Source organism: Nerophis lumbriciformis, linkage group LG17 (genome assembly GCF_033978685.3).
Source record: "Nerophis lumbriciformis linkage group LG17, RoL_Nlum_v2.1, whole genome shotgun sequence".
Taxonomy (NCBI): Eukaryota; Metazoa; Chordata; class Actinopteri; order Syngnathiformes; family Syngnathidae; genus Nerophis; species Nerophis lumbriciformis.
The window spans coordinates 10,495,031-10,512,500 of NC_084564.2; the positions used below are offsets into that span (position 1 = coordinate 10,495,031).

Below are 17,470 nucleotides of genomic sequence, written 5' to 3' on the forward strand. Positions count from 1 at the left end.
ATGTTCCATTGCAGGACGTGACATAGACCTTATGTAACTTTCTTCGAGAGAGGTTGTAACACGTCTAGCTCTGTGGCTAGATGCAATAGCATCTTGAAAATTATGTCATCCCCAAACATCCTTTCCATTGTTGGAATAAAAGACACAAAGTCAATTATTGAAGAAATAATGGCAGCCATCATTAGCTGACATGCAGCATGTATCATCAGTGACTGGAAATGTGCCTGTTTTCTTCAGGCAGTCATCTTCATAAGTGTCATTGGAGCCAAAACTAAAGTTCCAACATCATCACTTTGCCCAATGCAAATTTATCCCTTAATCACTTTCATCCAAAGTCCACAACTGGAACCTGTTAGAATAATTGTTTCTAAATGATCACAAAAACTTTGTATTACATTGTGTTCCTGACAAGAAGACAAAAGGCTGTCTTTTGAAACCTACCAAGAGTAAGGCTCGTGAGTTTTACGAGCCTTACTCTTGGTAGGTTTCAAAAGATCAGTGTGTAGGGGGCGGAAGCAAGATGGTGTTCCTGTGTTCTCTCATGTATGGTAATCAACAGAAGGATGTTGTTCTGGCCCAAGGACTTCAAAGCGGACAGATGGCAGGATCTGCCCAATTTCCAGACAAACTCTTTTTGAACTGTTTTACGAACTCTTTTTGAACTGACCTTTTCTATTTTAGTGTTTCTTAAAGCCAGAAAGTTGTCGTTTGAAACGATTGTCATGTCTGTTATATTTTTTCTACAAAATGAAACAACTGAACATCCCTCAAGTCTGCTGACTCATCATTTTTGCCAGGGGTTGTAGGAGGATCCTGATTGAGCAATTACCGTAAATTCCGGACTATAAGCCGCTATTTTTTTCCTACACTGCATGGTTTCTAAAACAGTGCAGCTAATTTTGGGCTTTTTCTTTGCTGATGGCCATAATGCAATAATTTAAAAAAACAAAACAAACACTGCTAAGGTGTTTGTGCTATGGCCCCATCCTTTGGACGAGTTTGCTCACTGCAGTCGGTGCAGTGTTTTTCCTGTTTAGAGCTTTCAACCAGAAGTATAATTGCCATTCGTCCTCTAGTTGTCTATAGCGTTTCTACTTGTGTGGATTCTTCATTCGTCACTTCAATCCAAACTAAAACAATTCTTACTTACTAAACTGTCCCATGTGTGATGTCTGTAGGAGTGTTTACATGCATATTTGTACGTGCTATCGTCATGTAATCTAGCTAGCGCCGTTAGCATTAGCTAACACGCTTGCGAGTGTCTGTGTTACTATTATAAACTTATATTGGCATTCTTTTTGTATTGTTTCATTTTCACAAATTCCCCAGTAAATTCACTAAAACGCCACCGTGGCGTTATTCAGTCTGTTTAGCTGATTGGCTAGCTTGCACAGCTAGTGGGTGCATGATGACTTCTGTTTTGTTTGATCAGCCGTTTTACTGCCGTGTTTGGAAACAAGATATGTAATTAAACATTTATAAAATATTTCTGTGTAAATATACTGTAATATTGTACATGGTAATTGTTATATATTGTATATATGATATAGACATAATATAATTTATGTACAGTATATATAATATACTGTACATATGTAAATATTACGTATATGTTATATTTTATATCGCTATATTTAGTCTATTTATACCTGCATTGTCCTTTCCATCCTTACAATTTCCATCATTGTAACTGAGCTACTGTTTGGAACAATTTCCCTTGTGGATCATTAAAGTTTGTCTAAGTCTAAACTAATTTCACAACATATATATCTGCGACTTAGTGTGGCTAATATATGGGGAATTTTTTTTTCTTCTAAAATTTAGTGGGTGTGGCTTATATATCGGTGCACTATATAGTCCGGAAAATATGGTATTTGGATTATTTTTGAGTTTTTCGGTTGAGATCATTAAGAACTTGTCATTCTGGCGACCAAACTCCATCCACCCATTTTCTACCGCTTGTCCCTTTTGGGTTTGCAGGGGGTGCTGGAGCTAGGGGTGTAACGGTACGTGTATTTGGATTGAACCGTTTCGGTACGGGGGTTCCGATTCGAAAGTGTACCGAACGAGTTTCCACACGGACATATTAAGTAGCGTAATGCACGTTGTGTAAACAATGCACACCGAGGCACAACACACGGCATGCTAGCAGCTAGCGGGCTAGGATAGACTGACCATACGTCCTCTTTTCACCGGACATGTCCTCTTTTGCGGAGCTGTCAGGGCGGAGTTTCTTAAATGCCTCAAATGTCCGGCATTTTGAGTTAGGGTTGCGTGTATTTTCAATGTACGTTCAGGGTTAAGAAGGGGTTAAAAACAAAACAATTTGTGCGTGCAGCAGCATTGGTGAAGGAGGGGCAGAGACAGAGAGAGAGAGAGAGTTATGATAAACGCGCATGCGTCGCCAGGCTCTGCTTTTTATCCATAGATTTATCACATTTAATTTTGTATTATCTATAGCAGGGGTGTCAAAAGTGTGCCCCGGAGACCATTTGCGGCCCACAGCTAATGTTTTAAAGGCCCACGGCACATTCTAAAAATACTACTAAAATAAACAAAAACATAACAAAAGTGAAATAAAAAAGCTTAAAGGTTAATTGTCATTTAGAAAAAGTTGAATGTTGACTAATAAACCAAAGCTGTTTTTTTCTCTTTCAAACTGTCATTGCTCAAAACATAATATTGAATCAAAATCAATGTTATTATGAATTATTGACCTATCCAAGGTTCCCATTACTTCACATCAAATATTCCACTAAGAAAAATATTTTTGGTGGAAGATTTTGCAAATTTGGTAAATAAATAACCCAAAAATGTATATTTTGTTGTTTTCTTACTGTACCGAAAATGAACCGAACAGTGACCTCTAAACCGAGGTACGTACCGAACCGAAATTTTTGTGTACCGTTACACCCCGAGCTGGAGCCTATCTCAGCTGCGTTCGGGCGGAAGGCGGAGTACACCCTGGACAAGTCGCCACCTCGTCGCAGGCGACCAAACTCTCTAAGCCCAAATATAACAAAAGCGTACCGTTTGATTTCTTCTCCTTGCCGCTTCTTCTGTTTTTTTTCCTGCAAGTAAGTCCAGTTGGTCTTGTTGCGAATGCGGTCGCTCTCTCGGGAAATGTCCGATGCGTTCTGGATGACGAGATCGTCGTACGCTCGAAGGCAGCTGTCCTCTACATAGCGGAAAAACCTGCGGAAGGACGAAGCCTCCTCTTGAGACGTCATGATTCCTGCAGCAGCTGGGAAGAATAGAGTTTTATATACTGAAAGGTCTTCATAGATGTTCTTTGTACACTGTAGAAAAATATGTAGATATTTACGGGATTTAATTTTTTTTTTTTTTTAAAGTAGCTCATGCGCCAAAAATTTTATGTAAATTTACTGTTTTTACAGTGCATTACTGTAAAAAACAGTACATTTCACATAAATAAACCGTACCTATTGAGGTTGGTTCGTGTTTTTATTACGAAAAGCTTTTTTTGGACGCTGAATTTATGTCGCTTAATTTTTAAAGGCCGAGCAGCGGAGCAAACACAGCAGAGGCCAAATTTAATTGGATGTTTGTTTATTTTTCTTCCTGTATCAACATCTTTTTGATGCCTTCAAAATGCAGCAAATGTCCCCGAGGTATGGCAAAAAAATGTCTAATTTCATTTAAGTTGTTCTTTATTCAACCCGTTAAACCCGAATTCAGATTAAAATCTGTCCAAGAGGGCGGCAAAAACATGTTTCATAATTAAATAGAATACAAAATCAGGAGCAGTCACACACTATAGTTAAAGAGCAAATTACTTAAGACATTAATATAAAAAAAGCACCAATAGGAAAAACAAATAAAATGTTTGAATAAAAACAAGTGCCAAATAAACAGTTTCTCGATCCTTTAAAATGGCCTGAAATTCCCCCAAAGTGATGAGTTCAGGTAACCTCAGATCCTTTTATTCATTCCATGACCATGGAACAGCAAATCTGAAGACGACTGGTTAGTTTTAGGAAACAAACACGCACGCCAAGGATGTCATGTGACCTTTTTAATTTTGGGGTGACCCAAAATGAAATGTTTAAATTGACTCCACCTTTGAAATTAGTAAAAAAAAAAAATAGCCTCTCCCACCAGTTTCACGTATCGGGACTAGAGATGCCCGATAATATCGGCCTGCCGATAAATGCTTTAAAATGTAATATCGGAAATTATCGGTATCGTTTTTTTTTTTTATTATCGGTATTGTTTTTTTAATTTTTTTAATTGTATTTATTAAATCAACATAAAAAACACAAGATACACTTACAATTAGTGCACAAACCCAAAAAACCTCCCTCCCCCATCACTCATTCACACAAAAGGGTTGTTTTTTTCTGTTATTAATATTGTGGTTCCTACATTATATATCAATATATATCAATACAGTCTGCAAGGGATACAGTCCGTAAGCACACATGATTGTGCGTGCTGCTGGTCCACTAATAGTACTAACCTTTAACACTTAATTTTACTCATTTTCATTAATTACTAGTTTCTATGTAACTGTTTTTATATTGTTTTACTTTCTTTTTTATTCAAGAAAATGTTTTTAATTTATCTTTTTTTTTTTTCTTTTTTTTTTTTTAAAGGACCTTATCTTCACCATACCTGGTTGTCCAAATTAGGCATAATAATGTGTTAATTCCACGATTGTATATATCTGTATCGGTTGGTATCGGTAATTAAGAGTTGGACAATATCGGATATCTGCAAAAAAGCCATTATCGGACATCCCTAATCGGGACAAATATCGCTAGAGACGTTGATTGTGATTGGACGCACGAAAAAGTTTCAAGAACCCATACCTGAAAACGAACAGGAAGTTGGCCTTTTTTTTTTTTTTTTTTTTTTTTTTTTTAATATAAGCAAAATTTGTTTTAAAAATGACATTTGTAAATTTAAACAAAATTGTTTTTGTTTTGTTTTTTACGTACTGAATTTTTAAACAAAAATGTTGCTGACAATTGTTTAGTCAATGATATTGTTAGCATAAAGTGATGTAAAAAATAAAATAAAATGTAAAAAAAATTCAGTTCACAGAATTAAAAAAGTATTTACATAAATTAACCACCATAGGGAGCACTCATTGTTTTTAGGTTTTTGAGCTGCCAGTTTTTCACTCTAAGATCTGATTATTATTTTTTTTAATATTTGATCCATGTTTGGTTTTTGCCAGTGAGTCAATAAAAACTGTGGATTTAATTCTCATTGCTACTCAAAAGTGTGAAGAGGTCCTCCGCGCATCAAAACATTCTGCAGGCCTAAACATCAGAATAAGCACTGACCTACGCTGGTAACTTATTCTAGTACTTGGTCTACAAAACTTAATAAAATTAGTTCATTTGGTCGCATGTTGTCTTTGCTGAACTGCTTGCAGGATGTATTTTACATTTTTTATTATTATAATTAGAGATGTCCGATAATGGCTTTTTTGTGATATTCCGATATTGTCCAACTCTTAATTACCGATTCCGATATCAACCGATACATACAGTCGTGGAATGAACACATTATTATGCCTAATTTTGTTGTGATGCCCCGCTGGATGCATTAAACAATGTAACAAGGTTTTCCAAAATAAATCAACTCAAGTTATGGAAAAAAAAAATGCCCACATGGCACTGCCATATTTACTATTGAAGTCACAAGGTGCATTTTTTTTTAAACATGCCTCAAAACAGCAGCTTGGAATTTAGGACATGCTCTCCCTGAGAGAGCATGAGGAGGTTGAGTTGGGGGGGAAGTAGGGGCTAGCGGGGGGTGTATATTGTAGCGTTCCGGAAGAGTTAGTGCTGCAAGGGGTTCTGGGTATTTGTTCTGTTGTGTTTATGTTGTGTTGCGGTGCGGATGTTCTCCCGAAATGTGTTTGTCATTCTTGTTTGGTGTGGGTTCACAGTGTGGCGCATATTTGTAACCGTGTTAAAGTTGTTTATACGGCCACCCTCAGTGTGACCTGTATGGCTGTTGACCAAGTATGCATTGCATTCACTCGTGTGTGTGAAACGTTGTAGATATTATGTGACTGGGCCGGCACGCAAAGGCAGTACCTTTAAGGTTTATTGGCGCTCTGAACTTCTCCCTACGTCCGTGTACACAGCGGCGTTTTAAAAAGTCATACATTTTACTTTTTGAAACCGATACCGATAATATTCGATATTACATTTTAAAGCATTTATCGGCCGATAATATCGGCAGTCCGATATTATCGGACATCTCTAATTATAATGGTTAGATAAAGCATTCACACGTTACGCTACAACAAAATTCATCCATTTATTATTACAATTCCGTAGCGTTTTTGTCCGCCGATTACTCCCACCTCGTTCATCTGATTGATCCCGTTCAAACTTCAAAACGTTTCGTTAACGTTAGCATTCTAACACTAGCGTGCTAACTTTTTCCAGCAAATGTTGTCGCCATGCACCTTAGTCTTATAACTTAGTACGTGGCATATGCTAACTGCTATCATGTTAATTTCTTAGTCATAACTTGGTGCTTGATACCTCCCCAGGGAGTCGTTCGGGGGGCATTTTGACCAGATGATCCACCTCATCTGGCTCCTCTCCATGTGGTGGAGTAACGGCTTTACTTTGAGCTCCTCACCCTATCTCTAATTTTGGCTGCTTGTACCCGTGATCTTGTCCTTTCGGTCATAACCCAAAGCTCATGACCATAGGTGAGGATGGGAACGTAGATCGACCGGTAAATTGAGAGCTTTGCCTTCCGGCTCAGCTCCTTCTTCACCACAACGGATCGATACAGGGTCTGCATCACTGCAAACGCCACACCGATCCGTTTGTCGATCTCGCGATCCACTCTTCCCTCACTCGTGAACAAGACTCCGAGGTACTTTAATTCCTCCCCAACCCGGAAATGGCCCACCACCCTTTCCCGGGCAAAAACCATGGACTCGGACTTGGAAGTGCTGACTTGCATCCGAGTCGCTTCACACTTGGCTGAAAACCGATCCGGTGAAAGCTGAAGATCCTGGTCAGATTAAGCCAGCAGGACCACATCTGGCACCTCTCAACGCCCAGACTGCACCTAGAAATTCTGTCCATAATAGTAGTCAACGGAATCGGTGACAAAGGGCAGCCTTGGCGGAGTCCAACCCTCACTGGAAACGTGTCCGACTTACTGCCGGCAATGAGGACCAAGCTCTGACACTTGATCATGCAGGGAGCGGACTGCCACAATCAGACGGTCCGATACCCCGTAATCTCTGAGCACTCCCCGCAGGACTTCCAGAGGGACACGGTCGAATGCCTTCTCCAAGTCCACAAAACACATGTAGACTTGTTGGGCAAACTCCCATGCACCCTTAAGGACCCTGCCGAGAGTATAGAGCTGGTCCACAGTTCCACGACCAAGATGAAAACCACAATGCTCCTGCTGAATCCGAGGTCCGACTATCGGACGTAGCCTCCTCTCCAGTACACCTGAATGGACCTTACCGGAAAAGGCTAAGGATTGTGATGCCACAATAATTGGAACACACCCTCCGGTTTCCCTTCTTAAATAGAGGAACCACCACCCCGGTCTGCCAATCCAAAGGCACCGTAGCCTCCTCTCCAGTACACTTGAATGGACCTTACCGGAAAGGCTAAGGATTGCGATGCCACAATAATTGGAACACACCCTCCGGTTTCCCTTCTTAAATAGAGGAACCACCACCCCGGTCTGCCAATCCAAAGGCACCGCCTCCGATGTCCACACAATGCTGCAGAGTCTTGTCAACCACGACAGCCCCACAGCCTTAAGGAACTCCGGGCAGATCTCTCCCACCCTTCTTAACTACCTCTGCAACCTCAGCCCCGGAAATAGGAGAATCCACCACAGAGTCCCCAGGCACTGCTTCCTCATTAGAATACGTGTTGGTAGAATTGAGGAGGTCTTCGAAGTATTTATTCCACCGATCCACAACATCCGCAGTCGAGGTCAGCAGCACACATTATACACGGTGTTGACAGTGCACTGCTTCGCCCTCCAGAGGCGGCGGATGGTGGTCCAGAATGTCTTCGAAGCCGTCCGGGGAGTCGTTTCCCATGGCTTCCCCGAACTCCTCCCATGTCAATTTTTGCCTCTGCGACCGCAACGGGAAAGCCCCAGAACACGTTGGGGAGACTATGTCCTGGAGGAGCTGGATGAAGTAAAGTTAAAGTACCCATGATTGTGTCACACACACACTAGGTGTGCCGAAATTATTCTCTGCATTTGACCCATTACCCTTGATCACCCCCTAGGAGGTGAGTGGTGGCCGCGCCCGGGAATCTTTTTTTCGTGATTTAACCCCCAATTCCAACCCTTGATGCTGAGTGCCAAGCAGGGAGGCAATGGGTCCCATTTTACAGTCTTTGGTATGACTCGGCCGAGGTTTGAACTCACGACCTAGTAGCTGGTGAGAGGGAAGTCTGGGCTTCTCTGCTTAGGCTGCAGTCCCCGCGCCACGACTCGGGTAAGCCGAAGAAAATCTACCGCTGTTTTTATGGTAAACTTTGGCCAAAATGTTGCTGTAAAGAATAACCGTAGTACAGTTTTTCAATTGACTCATTCTGTATTAAAAACATTGTCAATTCTGAGCTGCCAGTTTTTTAACGTAAATTTTACAGAATATTTTTGTTACGGTGTCAGAAATAGGCTTTTTTTTATGAGTGTGTGGATTATTGTTCTGGGACTGCCGATAAATTGACATTTTGCGTCATTTTCTCGTCAAAAACGTGTCGAATTCAGAATGAGTTTTAGTTCGATCGAGCGTTCTTCATTCTGACCGAATCTTTGTCTCCCCTCCCCCACTCCCCCGGCTCTCTAAAAATGGAACAGGAAGTCAGGCAACTGTAACCTAGCAACAGCAGCATCTCTCAGGGGAAGCATGATGTAATGCTTCCTGGCCGACACCGATTGTCTGTGTGTGTATTTGGGGGGGGTCAAAGAGGGTCTATTTTGTCTTAGTGATGGCCGCCATGGTCACCTTTGACCCTGACCGCCGATGGTGTCCGCTCAGGTGGTCGACACGCGGTCAGCGTCTGATGACTCACAGCTGAGACGTTTGGCCACATGATTAAATCCTATTTCATGTTTTTATGAACTGACAGTCACCTGATGCGGGGGGTTAGGGGGTGTCATGGTCACCGCCAGCAGATGTAAAAAAAAAAAAAAAGATTCTTACCAGACGCCAGCTTTAGACTCTCACTCCCTTCATCCTCCCTCCTTTCCTTCCCGACGCGTCCTTTCCTTTCCTCTCCTCGATCAAAGATGGATGAAGGTTGCCATCGTCGCCGACAAGGCGGCGACCGTCAACCTCCGCGGCGTGCGACTTTAGTCCTCAAAGCCACGTCCTTCCCTCGCGTCTGTTCACGTGTTCGATACCTGACACACGCACACACGCGACAGCCGGCAAGAGAAACCGGAGGCTGCTACCACGGCAACCTGACAGCATCCTCAGCTGTCTGACTCCTCCCATGCATGTGTGTCATCCACGGAGGGATTGAAAGTGAAAGTAACTTCTGTTTTTGAAATACAAGAACCTTCTTTTTAAATTTCCACCACTGGAAAAACTTTGACCTTGTTGAAAAAAACCAACACTTTTTTAAGCATTGATTGATTGATTGAAGCTTTTATTAGTAGATTGCACAGTACAGTACATATTCCGTACAATTGACCACTAAATTACGGAGCCCCTATAGGGACATGGGGGGGGGAAAAAAACAATTATATATTTTTTTATTTTTTTTTAATACATGTATCTCGTGCGCACAAGAAACATACCTAAAAACAATATATATATTAAAAAAAAGTTTTTTATTTTTTTATAACTTTATAAAAAGTTTCTCGTGCGCACGAGATACATGTCTAAAAAAAATAAAATAAAAAATTATAAAAAAATACATTTCTCCCATGTCCCTTCAGTTTCTCCGTACTAAATGGTAACACCCAAAATTTTCAACTTGTTTAAGTCGGGGTCCATGTAAATCAATTCATAGGAAATGGATGGGTGTGAATATGTATGAATGAGTGAATGTGCATATGAATGGGTGAATGTGCGTGACAATGTGTATGAATGGGTGAATGTGCGTATGAATGAGTGAATGCGCGTATGAATGGGTGAACCTGCGTGCAAATGTGCATATGAATGGGTGAATGTGCGTGACAATGTGTATGAATGGCGGAATGTGTGTATGAATGGGTGAATGTGTGTATAAATGAGTGTGCGCGTGTGAATGGGTGAATGCGAGTATGAATGGGTGCGTGTGCCTGTGTATGAATGTGCATATGAATGGGTGAAAGTGCGTGTGGATGTGCATGTGAACGTGCGTATGAATGGGTGAATGTGTGTGTGTGTGTCAATGTGCGTGTGAATGGGTGTATGAATAAGTAAATGTGTATGAATGGGTGACAGTGCATATGTGTGTGTGAATGTACGAATATGTGTATGAATGTGTGCGCGCATAGATGTGTGTATGAATGGGTGAATGTGCGTATAAATGACTGAACGCGTGTATGAATGGGTGAACCTGCGTGCAAATGTGCATATGAATGGGTGAATGTGCGCATAAATGAGTGAATGCGTGTGTGAATGGGTGAATGTGCCTGTGTATGAATGTGCGTATGAATGGGTGAAAGTGCGTGTGGATGTGCATGTGAACGTGCGTATGAACGGGTGAATGTGTGTGTGTCTATGTGCGTGTGAATGGGTGTATGAATAAGTAAATGTGCATGTGAATGTGTATGAATGGGTGACAGTACGTATGTTTGTGTGAATGTACGAAAATGTGTATGAATGGATGAATGTGTGTGCGCGCATAGATGTGTTTGAATGGGTGAATGTGCGTATAAATGACTGAATGCGCGTATGAATGGGTGAACCTGCGTGTGAATGTGCATATGAATGGGTGAATGTGCGTGACAATGTGTATGGATGGCTGAATGTGCGTATGAATGGGTGAATGTGCGTATAAATGAGTGAATGTGCGTGTGAATGGGTGAATGTGCCTGTGTATGAATATGCGTATGAATGGGTGAAGGTGCGTATGAACGGGTGAATGTGTGTGTGTCTATGTGCGTGTGAATGGGTGTATGAATAAGTAAATGTGAATGTGTATGAATGGGTGACAGTGCGTATGTGTGTGTGAATGTACGAATGAGTGTATGAATGGATGAATGTGTGTGCGCATAGATGTGTGGGTGAATGTGCGTATAAATGACTGAATGTGCGTATGAATGGGTGAACCTTCGTGCGAATGTGCATATGAATGGGTGAATGTGCGTAACAATGTGTATGAATGGCTGAATGTGTGTCTGAATGGGTGAATGTGCGTATAAATGAGTGAATGCGCATGTGAATGTGCCTGTGTATGAACGTGCGTATGAACGGGCGAATGTGTGTGTCTATGTGCGTGTGAATGTGTATGAATGGGTGACAGTGCGTATGTGTGTGTGAATGGCTGAATGTGTGTGCGCGCATAGATGTGTGTATGCAGTGCCGGCCCAAGCCTCCATGGGGCCCTAAGCAAAATTTGATTTTGGGGCCCTCTATTTCTGCCAATAATATTGATTGTTGATCATTCACACACCTACTATAAACTCATTGCGGCTCTGGCAGTGTTGTTTACATTATCCTATTGTCAGCCTGGCATGTCTTTACAAATGACATGTCATTTATAAAGATATGGGGGTGGCCCAGTTAAGAACATAAATAATACCAATGAATTAACGAATGATGTCCAGAGTGCCACATATGGTTCCTAATCTTAAAATGTAGAAAACATTCAGCTACAAGAGTGGCCTGGGGTTGTACAGTCCAAGTGATAAAGCTTTGTATTTACAGTAAAAGTGTCATCTTGTCTCATCAGTCTTGTACATATTAGTCTTTAATTACTAGTTTATATTTTTAGTTAATTGTTCATATTTAATGTTTACTTTGTACAAAGAGAGCGCAGTCTACTGAAGTTAAATTCATCAATAGTTTTCCCCTTTGAAAGACGCAAGGGAAATTCCTTCCATTTCACCATGTTGCTACAATGATCTTCACTGTTTTCATGCTGTTTCAGCAGTGCACCTATGTTGACCCAATCCAGCTGTCCCTCGGCTGCCAGTTTTAAGGACTTTTTGGAAAATAATTTGCAGCAAAAGCAATAGACTGCATCTTTACTTCTTGAATAAGTCAGCCAGCTACGCTTGACTTTTTCCCCATTTACTAGCTGTCTGTAGGTATAATGATAATGAAAACTTCGGCCATCATGCCGTTTGGGGAATGAAAAGTTCTCCTTAATAGACAGTGGTCCTCTGATCACCTGCTCAGTCCTGTCTGAATCTGAGAGGAAAGAAGGCCACTCAGCTGGGTCAACTGGCGGAGCTGATGATGGTCCATGGTGTGAAGGGGACGTTGTGGTGGAAGTTGCTGAGGAAGTGACCAAAGAAAGACAATGACTAAAAAAGAAGGACCTATAAGGTCATTAAATTGCACTGTTGGACATAATTATTAATCTCAGAATGTTCTGCAGTACAATGAGCAATTATAAAGGGTGTTTTGCAGTTAACTTACTAGATAAATCAGCTGTGGTTTTAGACATGGAGGGGACAGTGGGCACAGAGGATGGAGGTGTGTGAGAGAGCACTGTAGAAGATGGAGATGGACCTAAGATGAAATACATGCATACATACATATAGGCACACATATTAATAAGATACTTTGACTACATTAATTTCCCTTCAGGTGTAATGTTTATACTACGAAATTAAATGTATACTGTATGGTGACAGTCTTTTCCTCACCTGATTCATCACTCACAGTTGAGCCTGAGGATGTGGACTGGCTCTGGGCTGATTCTGTGCCTCCAAAGTATTTTAACAATGCTCCTGGGGAAGTTTCACATAACTTATGAGTTGATGTAAAAAATAATGTTTATTTAACTCACATAAATTACCGTGCTCTGCTGCAAACAATTTGTGCAAACAACATATCTCACTAGTAACCTGATGCTAAAAACATATTGCTAGCTAGCTAACGTCACCTAACTAAAGCTAATTACAGCTACAAATCTCTTTGGTAAACTTTTTATTACCAAGTCATGCAAACATACCTTTATCATGGCATTTTTTCTCCTCTTCCACTTTCTTCTTCTTCCTTTTTTCTGCACCTGAAGGATATGTCCTTTTTTGTGACATTGTTTTGCCTCTATCTGCGCTTTTGATGCCCAGTGCGCACTGGCATTGCACGGCGGGCGGCAAAGGTCACAGGTGCAGCAGAGGCAGCTTTACATTTAAAGAGAGGCAGGAAGAATCACTAGGCCTAGATCAGCAGCAGCACTCTGTTGACCTAAAATTGTGTTTTTGTACAATAATATATCTTTGATCATTTAGAAATCATCAGTCAGACTCGTACATGCAAAAAATAAAAAATAAGAATTTTTTGTTAATTGCTTTTGGGGGCCCCCTGGTGGCCGCGGGGCCCTAAGCAAGCGCTTAGTACGCTTATGGTTTGGGCCGGTTCTGTGTGTATGAATGGATGAATGTGTGTGTGAATGTGCGTGGAGATGAATGGGTGAATGTGGAAATAGTGTCAAAGTGCTTTGAGTAGCTTGAAGTATAACATCCATGTAATATTGCATGTTGTGTGTAATGTGACAGTGACAAGGAAGAAACAATATAATTATGGACATTACACAGATAAATTACATTTTATTGAATTGACACTTCCTGGTAGCGGACACAAAATACACTTAAGTACTTTTAAAGGCACGGACCAAATTCCATCGGTACTACCGGGTACCGAGTCACGTAAAAACGGTGCCATATTTCAATACCTTTTTGTTGTTGTTGTTGCATGTGACGTCACTTCCTGTTTCAGACCGAACACCGGCTGACGTCAACAATCCGCCAGCAGCACTCCGGGCGGACTCGGCCAAACTTTTTCCAAAAGCAACAAAAGTGAGAATTCTTGGTCGAAAACGCTAAAACTAAAGTAAGGCTCCGCTCTTCCAAAATGGGCTAGCTTGATGCTAATTTACATTGGATTTGCCATAGACAGGCTACAATTAGCATTAGTGACATGGCGATTTCAACACCTTCCTAATTTGGTACGAAAAACCACAAGGAAGTTGAATGTTTCAATCAAATAAGTAATAAGTACAATATTAGCAGTATAAACTCGTTCAACTTGGTGGAAAACGCTACTTCCGAGTTAGACAACGTACCATTAATAGTCTGTACGGCACTGCCATCTAGTGTCTTGGAAGTGCAACTGCACTGCAAATGAAACAATATAATTACAATTGAGTCTCATATAATTAAAACAATATAAAACGTACTTTTAAATGTTACTTTAAAAAAATATACTTTATTTTAAAACAGTTAACATTTATTAGTTGAAAATTGGAACCGGTATCGTACCAGTTCAAATGTAAACAGTACCCATCCCTAAACACACATGTCTAAGTTGACAATAATAATCATTTTTGGTGGTTAAATTTAAGTATTAATAAAAACGTATTTATTTACTGCCATCAACATTCTGCATATAAATCACTTTTAAACATTTAAATATGTTAAACCAGAGTATGTTTGTGCTTAGAGATGTCCGATAATGGCTTTTTTGCCGATTTTGTCCAACTCTTAGTTACCGATTCCGATATCAAGCGATACCGATACATACAGTCATGGAATGAACACATTATTATGCCTAATTTTGTTGTGATGCCCCGCTGGATGCATTAAACAATGTAACAAGGTTTTCCAAAATAAATCAACTCAAGTTATGGAAAAAAATACCAACATGGCACTGCCATATTTTTATTATTGAAGTCACAAAGTGCATTTTTTTTTTTTTAACATGCCTCAAAACAGCAGCTTGGAATTTGGGACATGCTCTCCCTGAGAGAGCATGAAGAGGTTGAGGTGGTAGCTGGAGCCTATCTCAGCTGCATTCGGGCGGAAGGCGGGGTACACCCTGGACAAGTCGCCACCTCATCACAGGGCCAACACAGATAGACAACATTCACACACTAGGGCCAATTTAGTATTGCCAATCAACATAAAGTTTGTTTATGTTTTATACACACTAAATTGCCCCACTCTGAAGCTGCAACTGGTCAAAAGGTGGGATCTGTGAGTTGTTTATAGGATGTAGACAGTAAACATTTTTTTACTCTGAATGTTCTTCTAAGCAGCACATAATAATCTGAGGTCATGCATTCTTGTATGCACTAAATATGGATGTTGACTATTCATAGTGTCCAGCTCATTGCCACTGTTTTTATATGGTAATGATTTAATAAAGGTTGCAATTTGATATGTCTTGATTTTATTATTATTATGCTAACTAATTATTTTAAGCAGTTTCCATTTTCAAAAGAAAGAGAGGGTAAATTGGTCAAAATTAATAAAATGGAGTACAAACCTTTTTTTTTCATTTAAATGTTACTTATTTTAATTGTCTTGTTTGTTTAATATGCTGATGTTTTTTTTTTTTTTTACATTGATTTTACTCCATTTCTTGGCTTTTTCTGTAAACGCAACTTAATCTTTGTGCGAAATGCTTATTATCAAGTTCTCCTTACTCAAAATACCAATTAGTTGACTAAACTTACAAAAAGTGGTTGCAAAATGTTGCCTTATTTTTATTGAGTTAGATCTAGGCAACAGTTTTTACCGTGCACGCAGTCACGGGAAGAACATGCAAACTCCACACAGAAAGATCCCGAGCGCAGGATCGAACCCAGGACCTTCGTATTATGAGGCAGACGCACTAACCCATCTTCCACCGTGCTGCCCCCACTTTAAATCCTAATCACTTAAATACAATAAATATATAAATACAGTACATAGATGTATTGAAACTTATGTGTTTTTTCGTCTATACGTTTGGACGCATTTTGCGACATATTTTGCAGGAAAAAAATTTAAGATTCTGGGGTTCCCGAAAATTACATTTCAAATTTGGATTTTTAGCACCACCTTTTAAAATTACAAAAAAACCAGCACCTGCAACCAGTTTCACATATCGACACGGAAAATGCAGGATACGTCTACAATGACGGGGCGCACATAAAAGTCTAAAGAACCCATGCCTGAAAATGAACAGGAAGTCTGCAATCTTGGTTTTTGTGTTCCATTTTTCAGCAAACAAAATGGGGTCGTACTTTAGAGATATCCTCCTAGGGACTTTAGCCAAACGAGTCGCGGTTAAAATGACAGATACTACACAAGGAGGTGATGATACATTGCGAACAAAATTTTCCTACGCCATAAGATGTGGGCGTGGCATGGCGCCAAACTTTGCTCCGATGGTTTTTGGCCAGTTTTCGGGGGAAAAAAGGGGTCGTACGTTAACAAATTTCTCTCAGGGACTTTGGTAAACTGAGTCGTGGTTAAAATGACAGATACTACACATACAGGCGATGATAAATTGCAAACCAAATTTTCCCACGCCATAAGATGTGGGCGTGGCATGGCGCCAAACTTTGCTCCAATGGTTTTTGGCCATTTTTCAAGGAAAAAAAGCGGTCATACTTGAACAAACTTCTCCTAGGAACTTTAGCCAAATGAGTCGTGGTTAAAATGACAGATACTACACATAAAGGTGATGATAAATTGAGAACAAAATTTTCCTACACCCTAAAATGTGGGCGTGGCATGGCGCCAAACTTTGCTCCAATGGTTTTTGACTGTTTTTCGGGGGAAAAGGGGTCGTACTTTAACAAATTCCTCCCAGGGACTTTGGCCAAATGAGTCGCGGTTAAAATGACAGATTCTACACATGGGGCCGATGATAAATTGCGGACAACATTTTTCTATGCCATAAAATGTGGGCGTGGCATGGCGCCAAACTTTGCTCCGATGGTTTTTGGTCATTTTTCGGGGGAAAAAAGGGGTCGTACGTTAACAAATTCCTCCCAGGGACTTTGGTAAACTGAGTCGTGGTTAAAAGGACAGATACTACACATATAGGCGATGATAAATTGCAAACCAAATTTTCCTACGCCATAAGATGTGGGCGTGGCATGGCGCCAAACTTTGCTCCGATGGTTTTTGGCCATTTTTCGGGGGGGGAAAGAGGTCGTACGTTAACAAATTTCTCCCAGGGACTTTGGTAAACTGAGTCGTGGTTAAAATGACAGATACTACACATATAGGCGATGATAAATTGCAAACCAAATTTTCCTACGCCATAAGATGTGGGCGTGGCATGGCGCCAAACTTTGCTCCGATGGTTTTTGGCCATTTTTCGGGGGGGGAAAGAGGTCGTACGTTAACAAATTTCTCCCAGGGACTTTGGTAAACTGAGTCGTGGTTAAAATGACAGATACTACACATATAGGCGATGATAAATTGCAAACCAAATTTTCCCACGCCATAAGATGTGGGCGTGGCATGGCGCCAAACTTTGCTCCAATGGTTTTGGGCCATTTTTCGGGGGAAAAGAAGGGGTCATATTTGAACAAACTTC

The 17,470-nt window shown here is 40.6% G+C and overlaps 2 protein-coding genes across 2 annotated transcripts in view; one reads left to right on the top strand and one right to left on the bottom strand.

The window, feature by feature from the left end:
* Positions 1-9,406, bottom strand: part of nyap2a (neuronal tyrosine-phosphorylated phosphoinositide-3-kinase adaptor 2a) — a 28,145-nt gene extending 18,739 nt beyond the window's left edge. Inside the window, exons 1-2 of the mRNA XM_061972424.1 lie at positions 9,194-9,406; positions 3,031-3,244 (exon numbers count right to left, since the gene is read on the bottom strand). Coding sequence (XP_061828408.1) covers positions 3,031-3,230 — 200 coding nt within the window. The 5' untranslated portion in view covers positions 3,231-3,244; positions 9,194-9,406. The remainder of the gene's footprint in view (positions 1-3,030; positions 3,245-9,193) is intronic.
* Positions 9,407-13,851: 4,445 nt separating this feature from the next.
* Positions 13,852-17,470, top strand: part of LOC133614458 (autophagy-related protein 16-1) — a 43,089-nt gene continuing 39,470 nt past the window's right edge. The window contains exon 1 of the mRNA XM_061972431.1: positions 13,852-13,987. The gene's annotated coding sequence lies outside the window, so the exon portion shown is untranslated. The remainder of the gene's footprint in view (positions 13,988-17,470) is intronic.